This window comes from Plutella xylostella, chromosome 22 (assembly GCF_932276165.1).
Source record: "Plutella xylostella chromosome 22, ilPluXylo3.1, whole genome shotgun sequence".
NCBI lineage: Eukaryota > Metazoa > Arthropoda > Insecta > Lepidoptera > Plutellidae > Plutella > Plutella xylostella.
Genome location: NC_064002.1, coordinates 8,394,248 through 8,402,787, shown reverse-complemented (window position 1 = coordinate 8,402,787; position 8,540 = coordinate 8,394,248). Strand labels below are relative to the sequence as shown.

Sequence of the window (8,540 nt, the reverse complement as noted above, 5' to 3'; positions counted from 1 at the left end):
ATGACAGTGACACGATCCAAGTAACTACTAACTACTTTTCGCTAAAAATCATAAGTGAGTGAGTCTACAGTGATATTTTTTTGCACAGCCACTCTATTCTTTTGGCTGTGCTTTTTTCTAGTTTTACCAAAAATTTATATAATATTGGTGATAGCAAATGATACCTTTAACTATAAAATGGTTAACTTTGTGACAATTTTTCAACAGTCCACTAGAACATTTAGTTTGTGGCAGTTCACTCAAGTGTTTAAAAATGAACCAAAAGGTGCGAAGTTTTTTTTATTAATTGAGTTTTAAGTGTAAATTAAAACTTCTTTTCGATATTTATTAATTTCATTTTATATTTTAGTTATTATTATTAGTGTGCTTCGTGGGCTGTAGTCAAGGTGTGCTGGTTCACACAAGTCATCGACCAGGTCATCACCATGGCATCCCGGTGTCGGATGGCGGCTGGCAAATCATAAAAGTGTACCACCCTCCTAAACCCGTGGCGTGGTCTCAACTAGGATCAAATGTAAGTTTTGTTTTTTCTGTTTACTCCTGTGATCGAATACTTAAAGTTATTTTTGGTATGAGGGACTTAGATGAGTAAATAACAAGAAGTTGAAGTTTTTTTTTATGACTGAGCTATCTTATTTAAAGATAACTCACGTTAACCTACAAAATCTCGTAATTCTTATATACCTACTTACCTCAGAACTGCTCCTGTTCTGAAATCTCCTAGTCAGTAAGACCGAATGGTATAGTAGTTGGAATGTCCTGGGCTCCATCCCAGGCCGGGGCAAATATTTGTTCAAAAACACATTTATTTAATTTTGTATTTGGGTCTCGGGTGTTGACGTGTGTAAGATATTACACATTATTACACTTACTCCCAAAAATATAATTAAACCACTAAAGAAATCTAATTTTATTTTTTTCTCCCTTTCTTCACAGGCCTACCCAAAATATGAGTACTCGTATGCCGTATCAGACCAGAAGAGCGGGGACCACAAGCATCAAGAGGAGAGCCGTGATGGTGACAGGGTCCGTGGGTCCTACAGCCTGGTCGAGCCTGACGGTTCGGTCCGGACCGTGGAGTACAACGCTGATGATCTACATGGGTACGAGTACCTATGAATATTTCACGACTAAAATTAACCAAATTGGTTAAGCCGTTTTCGAGTTTTAAGTAGACTAACGAACATCAATTAATTAGATAGATAGATTACTACAAAATACTTAGGTGTGGTGTCTTATAGAATTTTTCTGATGCAGAAGTGCACTGAAACAAACAAACTATACATTTATTTTACTATTTACATAATACAGCTAATGTTACTTTTGAGAACTCATTCAGGTAAACGGTTAATAGATCACAGATACAGAAAGCTTATAGGTTTATAGGGTACGCGAAAGGAGGGCTCCCTGAGTGACGAACTTTTATATATTTCCGTCGCGCCCTGGACAATCAGAGACTGACGCTATTCTGACTGGCTAATCCTTTCACAATAATGATAAGCATAAAATATTCTTCTTACGGTCTTATTACGTGTGTTATTGTAATTATTTAAGAGTATACTTACTGAATAATATATTTTCAGATTCAATGCCGTAGTCAGCAAAACTGTGACCAATCATGGCGGTGACCACGCATACTCAGTTTTTGGGCACACAAGGCAGTACTTCCCTATTGGACATGGAGTCAAAATAAACCACTACTTTCCAGGCCAAGACTATCACAACGAACAAAATAAAATACCACAAAAAGAAAAAGATATAGAAAAATCTGTGGTAGAGTCGAAACAACATCCCAAAACGCTTAGTGACGCATCAAAAGCCAAAACTATGAACAATATCATGGAAAAAGTTACTATGATTGAGCCTTTCAAAATGGAAGAGCTAGATATTAAAGGAGAAGTGCCTACCGAGAGGAAAGCAGAAGACTTACCTGAAACGATCACGGAAGTAACACCTGCCATGGTTTTAATCAATACAGAAGGAGAGACTAGTCAAAATCAACAAATTATGCCATTGATGGTTAGCAGTCAAGAACCTATTAAACCTGAGGAAGTAACAATGGAGTCAAAGGAGAAAGAGGGAGAGAAACTAGCACTAGACTCTGACCCGTCACCTTCATACTATAACACACGAATGTACTACTATAGATTTTAGTTATTGTATTTGTCATAGTTTTTATGTCATGTTACTATATTTATAAGTTGTTTTGTTCTAGTTAAATTAATATACAAACTCCTTATCGAACATGAAGTTCTTCTCTTAACCCTTACACTGCCATCTATCCAATTTAATCGAAAATAATTGCTTTTCTTTGTATATTAAGCGCAGCGGCAGTGGTTTGATAACTTTCACTCTCGGTAAATTACAGTAGCAGTATGCAGTGGCTACTTATTGGTATCGGGTCTCACCCATAGATGGCGCATTATCCCCATATAAAATCATTATCCCCATAAAATCAATCAATATTTTTTCTTACTTACTTACTTACTCCGCTTTTTCAGCGACCGGAGTGGATCTTGACAAGAATTCGCTATTTTTCTATTTGGTATATTTGAATATATCATAAAATAATCTGATTCTGAAATAACACTATTTTAATACCGATTTTAACATAGAGTCCCTCATCAGGTCCACAAGGCTCAAATTGTAGATTCCAAATATTATTCTAATTTAAATTACTTAAGAGTGGACACGTTTTCCACACGGAAAAACTGTCTTTAAAGGTAGATAATTTGCGCATAAATAATTTATGATTTTACTGCTGGACTGGTCCTTCAAGTAGTTTCACTTACTACAGAATATTGATGTCTAATATTATAAGAAGTTCAAAATTATTATAATTGCTAAATTCAATTCTGTCAAAGGTAATTAAGGGAAAACTTTGCTTTGGATAAACCGCAGGCGTTTCCATTCTACAAATATTTAATTAACAACCTTTTTAATTTCTGGTTAATAAATGAAAATTATAGTCGTAAATAAACAGCTATTAATTTCGCAATTCGCCAGGATGTTGGAACGAAACGTACATGAACTAAGTGCAGTTAATCCTTAGCTGAAGCAATATTGAAAAATAAATATAATTATACTCTTGCGCCTTCATAGTAGGTACTAATACCTTTAAGAACTTGTAGTGATTTTATACATTATAGCAGTATTTTTCAACCTTTTTCATGATGCGACCCCCCTGGTATAAAAAAATATTTCGCGACCCCCTTGACCCTTTCGGTTTTTTATTATCATGTGTATGTTACAGTATTTATTCTTTACGACGTATTTTATGGTCTCCATGATTAGGACTCGAAGTACATACTTTTATTTTAGATATACATACGTCGGATACGTGTGGCCATATGGTACATTCGTACGACTAATGCCATTTGCGACCAGGAATTTCTATTGAAATTAGCTTTTTCTTTCTGACTTTTACGAGTATTTAAATATCTTGAATATTTTTTTAAGGGTGAAATTAAAATGGAAAGACAATATACCTGGCTTTACAAAAAAATAATGATAGGTACCTACTTGTGGTCGTCGCCTTCCACGCTATGTTTGCCTATTCGTGGTCTCTACTCGAGAACTCGTTTACCCCAACGGTTATCGGTTCTTCGGCAGATATGACAAGCACACTACCACTTCAGCTTGCATGTTTTGACAGCTATGTCGGTAATCCTAATCCTCTAACTGACGGCAAAACCTCATTTCTGATACGATTTATGAAAGAAAAACTCCAAGCATAGCTCTCTCCATAGCACGCTGAGCGACTCTAAATCGGTGGACTAGTCCTACTGTCAGTGCCCACGTCTCTGCACTATACGTCATCAATGGCAGGACGCACTGGTTGAAATCTTTTGTCTTCAGGCTCTGAGGGATGGCCATTATGGCCAAGAAAAATATGTGACGATATTTCCCGAATGCAGCCCAACCCAGTTGGATGCGTAGCCGAATACTCTGGCTGAGGTAGACATATTCTTGCACAACTTCAACAAAACCAACGATGACCGACTCCGGTTTGATGTGAGCATTGTACACGAAGCGGAGGTGTGACATGTACTCGTCATTTACACATATACCATGTCCTTTCCAGTCCAACGTCTTAAAGACATTTTCCAATGCATTGGTGAACAGTTTCGGAGATATCACATCCCCCTGTCGCACTCCTCTTTGCAGTTGGGTAGGTCTTGTCTTGTGGCCCTGTACTTGGACAGTCATAGTAGCGGCATTGTACAGACTCAACACCTCGATATTGCGCCAGTCGATTTGAAATCTCTGCAACGCTTCCAAAATTGCCAATGTCTTGGAAGGAGTTTTCATAGTCCACAAAGGCTAGATACAACGGCTGATTATAATCTTCGGTCTTCTGTATAATCTGCCTTACTGTGTGGATGTGGTCTATTGTACTAAAACAGATCCACGATGGGATAATTTAATTAATAAAAAACAAGCTCAACCTTGGCATTTAAGAAAAATATAAGTAAAAGTATTTTAAAAGTAAGAGTCTCTTAATAAATTAATAATAATTGTCTCTATTGGTTTTTTTACTAGAGTAAAAAGTTTTTTCACCTTTTGGCGACCCCCTACAGAAGCTTCGCGACCCCGTGGGGGGTCGTGACCCACAGGTTGAAAAAGACTGCATTATAGTGTATGCAGTAACATACACTTTGTAGCATTATAAGTGTTGCCCAAAATGAGGTATTCATTTTCCACATGTTAGGCTACCGTAGGTACAAGAGGAAACTACTAAACCAATTTGAATTATTACTAAGAGTATTTCGTCATAAAATGATTGTGTATGGTGCACTTTGAGCTAATAAAGTACTGTTTCCGTTCGTAGTAATTAAAATGTATTTGAGTTTTATGTGTTTTTACATAATTGACTAAGTATTAATAATTATATGAAAAGAAGCATAATTTTGACAGCTTTATCAATTACCAAAAAGGTATTAGGTAGGTATGCCGTATTGATCATCATAACTGACAAACCAATTGCCCCATCAATCAGTCTCATTTACGATCTAGAATGCCACATACATAAGTATACATAAATCAAACATACTTCTCCACGCAGTCTTTCATTATAAAATTCACTAAAAGTAAAAATCTTCATTCCAATGTCATATTTTATTGTACATCGCACCTTGAAAAAGGAACAATTAAACCTCAATTAATAATAATAATCGAAAAGGCCGTCTCATTTCCAATTATGAAGAAGAATAGAAGATCAAAATTGTTATACAGAGGGGAAATTTATCTGTGATCTACCTCAAAGCAAATTTGACTTACCTGAAAAAACCCAATAAGATGTCTCGTGTAATGCGTGTTATAATCACAGCGCCGCATTTGTGCCAAAACGCGATAAGTACGGTTATCTACATCGAGTGTAACGGAAGCAGGGCAAACTACTCTACGAGCAAAGAAACCGTACCACTTAAAAAATGTCTTCTCTAAATAGTCAATTTTTTTTACAAATTTAATAGGAAATTTGAATTAAATGTTTACGTTTTTAGTTGTAATATTCTGGTCCACATTTAATTGTGATTTAATATTGCAGACGGCGTCCATAAGCTAGCTATTACGGGTTTGGAGTAATTTGGCGCCTTTCTCACTGGGACTTTTTCATTGCCCGTGAGTGTATACAGGGTGTTGCAAAATTGGTATACTAAGCCGAAACCAGCATGTGCAGCATGTTATATCTAAGCCCAAAACTGAAATCAGAATTTCTAAATTCGCGAAACAAAATATTCATACTGCATAGTAAAAAGTCACGTGACCAACTAAGTTTCTATGACAAATGTTTTTTTTCGCGAATTTTGAAATTCTGATTTCAGTTTTGGGCTTAGATATAACATGCTGCACATGCTGGTTTCGGCTTAGTAAACCAATTTTTGCAACACCCGGTATAAAAAAATTATTGAAATTCGAAATATACCGGCTTTTTACAATACCTACCTAATTGTTTATTGAATACCAGATTTCTAGTTCTATCACAACTCACTCACAACTTCAAGAAAAGTCGGAAGTGCCCAGCTTCAAGAAAAAGATGGCACGACCGTGCCGCTGTTTGCTCGACTTGTGCGTGCTATGGCGTGCCCCCAGACTAAACTCGCAACTAAAGCTCGTGTTTAGAGGTAAATTTGTAAATTCGATGAGTTAAAATTCAATTTAATGACGAGTATCGTATTCGTCTTCTCTTTTATAGCATCTCCAACAAATAATTTAAGAACTGAAAATTTCGTAAACAATTTATGTTAAGTCGTTAGTATTCAACATTAGGTTGAAGTTTTCCGTCAAGGAAGTTTTAGGTGTACTAACTTACTAACGATCGCTATTTAATTAAAATCTGAATGAGACTGGTAGGTGTTATGTATAAAACTAAATTACAATGCAACTTACCACCAACTTACATTTGAGTAGGTAATATACTTCGATTTTATTAAACCGCTTTGATCAATTGTGTTTATAATTAGTTTGCTTCGCCGAAAAGGTTTTTCTCTAGCAATTTGTGACTAAAAGGGTATTTCAAAAGGATGTATTTTATTCAATTTACAAGTACATAACTAGGATTAAATTTATTAATGAAAGATGAGTTTAATAACCTATTTTCTTAACTAAACAAAGCACTATCATTACAATTGTGTAAGCATTGCAAACAAAACATTAGATACAGTTGAGACGAGCCATTTGTTATATTTTATAAATTGCTACTACCATAAGGACACTAGCCTCTCACTGAGATACCATTTTCTCTACATATTGTAGCCATATCGACTGTTGCGCCAACAGATAAAGTGAGCAGATTGGCAAAGCAGCAATTACCTGATCGGATATCGTCTGGACTAACCTCCCCCCTCCTACCTAACCGTCCTATGATTGTTTGTTATATAAAAAGAGTTCACTAACAGAGCGATATCAGTTGTCAAAGTACCTGTCTCTAGCAAAATGTTCTCCAAAGTAAGCGCTCGCAACATTCAAAACAACAAAGCTTAGACGTTTACGTAACTTCAATGGATATAGGTCATTCCGGCAGTCTGCCGTTCGAAGTCCACCTCCACGCAGTATTATTTAATCCTTACCACCAAATAGGTCATCAATTTCATGCTCAAACTTTTTTTCTAGATCCTGGCTGCATGCGCGGTGCTGGCGGCGTGTGAGGCTGGTCTGGTGCACCACGCTCCGGCGGTCTCCTCGCAGAACATCGTGCGCCACGACCAGGTGCACCACGAGGCTCCCGTGCACTACGCGCAGGTGCATGCCGCCCCCGTGTACCACGCCGCGCCCGTGTACCACGCGGCGCCCGCGGTCCATGCCGCGCCCGCCCACCAGGACGCGCACTATGTTGATGAATACGTGAGTTTTGAGTCATTCAATTCATGTTTCCCGTCACAATATTTTTTCCCCAAGTGATCTGCTGTACTAAGTAACCAGTATTTCTTGCAATATTTTTTGATCGTTTCGCAGTCTATATTCCATATACTTTATATTCCATTCTGTTCTGTAGGCCCACCCCAAATACGGTTACTCTTACTCCGTGGAGGACCCGCACACCGGCGACCACAAGTCCCAGCATGAAACCCGCGACGGAGACGTGGTGAAGGGAGAGTACTCGCTGCTGCAGCCTGATGGCTCTTTCCGTAAGGTCACCTATACCGCGGACCACCACAACGGGTAAGGAACATCATTGCTTTAAGCATTATCTATCGTAATACCTCATTTCCATACTCAAACTCAACACCCCGTGGTGTATGTCTGTCTGTCTGATGTTCTGTTTAAATTAAGCCCATCAGAAAACTGCTACAAATATGACAAAGTAGACACTAGCTAACATGCTAAACACAGGCGTTGTTGTATACTCGAAGAGTCTGTGCTTAGGCTTCTGAATACTTGTTCTACTTAATGTGAAAAGTTTACCTCGACGTAAATCTTGAGACGTTATGTAATTGTTTTAAATTAAAAGCTCTCTTTGTGACGACATACTGTTAGTAACTAAAACTATCTTGGTTTTTCATCATGTAATCAAACATACTTATTGAGACTACGCACCTTTTGAAGATTATTTTAACTAAGTTTACTTGTTAACTACATTCGTTTGAAGTACGGTTGCAATTCTTTTGTGAACATTTCCCTGCTTTATTGTAACAGATAATTAAAGTGTGTATTGTTTGTCCACAGTTTCAACGCTGTCGTTCACAACAGCCCACCAGTCATCCATCATCATTAAACAGATGTGGCCCAACCTGTGATATTAGACATAATCATATTGTGTAGACAAGTTCTTATGATACTCATTTTTATATCTCGTTATAAGCTTCGTAATGTGTGTTTTCTGTTCACATTTATTTTTAAGACTTCAATACTTTTTTCATACAATTGTGTACCTGGTGTGTATTGAAACCTAATAAGATTCATGTTGTAAATAATACTTCTCTAGAAATACTTTAGCTGCTTTCTTATGTTTTCCTTTCTTAATTGTGTGTTTTTTCGTTTGTGTCATGCATACTTGCTGTACAGTGAACATACTACGACAATAAACATTTCACAACAGA

The 8,540-nt window shown here is 37.2% G+C and overlaps 2 protein-coding genes across 2 annotated transcripts; both read left to right on the top strand.

The window, feature by feature from the left end:
• Positions 1–253: 253 nt before the first annotated feature.
• On the top strand, positions 254–2,154 carry LOC105388444. The gene is made up of 3 exons (XM_048629115.1): positions 254–265; positions 937–1,103; positions 1,584–2,154. Exons 1-3 carry the CDS (start codon positions 254–256, stop codon positions 2,152–2,154), a joined length of 750 nt encoding a protein of 249 aa, XP_048485072.1.
• A 4,721-nt stretch (positions 2,155–6,875) lies between these two features.
• Positions 6,876–8,540, top strand: LOC105388426 (cuticle protein 7). Its single transcript, XM_011559325.3, has 4 exons — positions 6,876–6,948; positions 7,114–7,344; positions 7,496–7,662; positions 8,167–8,540. Exons 1-4 carry the CDS (start codon positions 6,937–6,939, stop codon positions 8,213–8,215), a joined length of 459 nt encoding a protein of 152 aa, XP_011557627.2. The 5' UTR covers positions 6,876–6,936; the 3' UTR covers positions 8,216–8,540.

What these genes read in the sequence shown, in the direction of transcription:
- LOC105388444 (XM_048629115.1), top strand. An exon ending in AACGCTGATGATCTACATGG is followed by an intron (nt 1,104 to 1,583) that starts GTACGAGTACCT and finishes ATATATTTTCAG; the next exon opens with ATTCAATGCCGTAGTCAGCA.
- LOC105388426 (XM_011559325.3), top strand. An exon ending in CGCACTATGTTGATGAATAC is followed by an intron (nt 7,345 to 7,495) that starts GTGAGTTTTGAG and finishes TCTGTTCTGTAG; the next exon opens with GCCCACCCCAAATACGGTTA. An exon ending in ACCGCGGACCACCACAACGG is followed by an intron (nt 7,663 to 8,166) that starts GTAAGGAACATC and finishes GTTTGTCCACAG; the next exon opens with TTTCAACGCTGTCGTTCACA.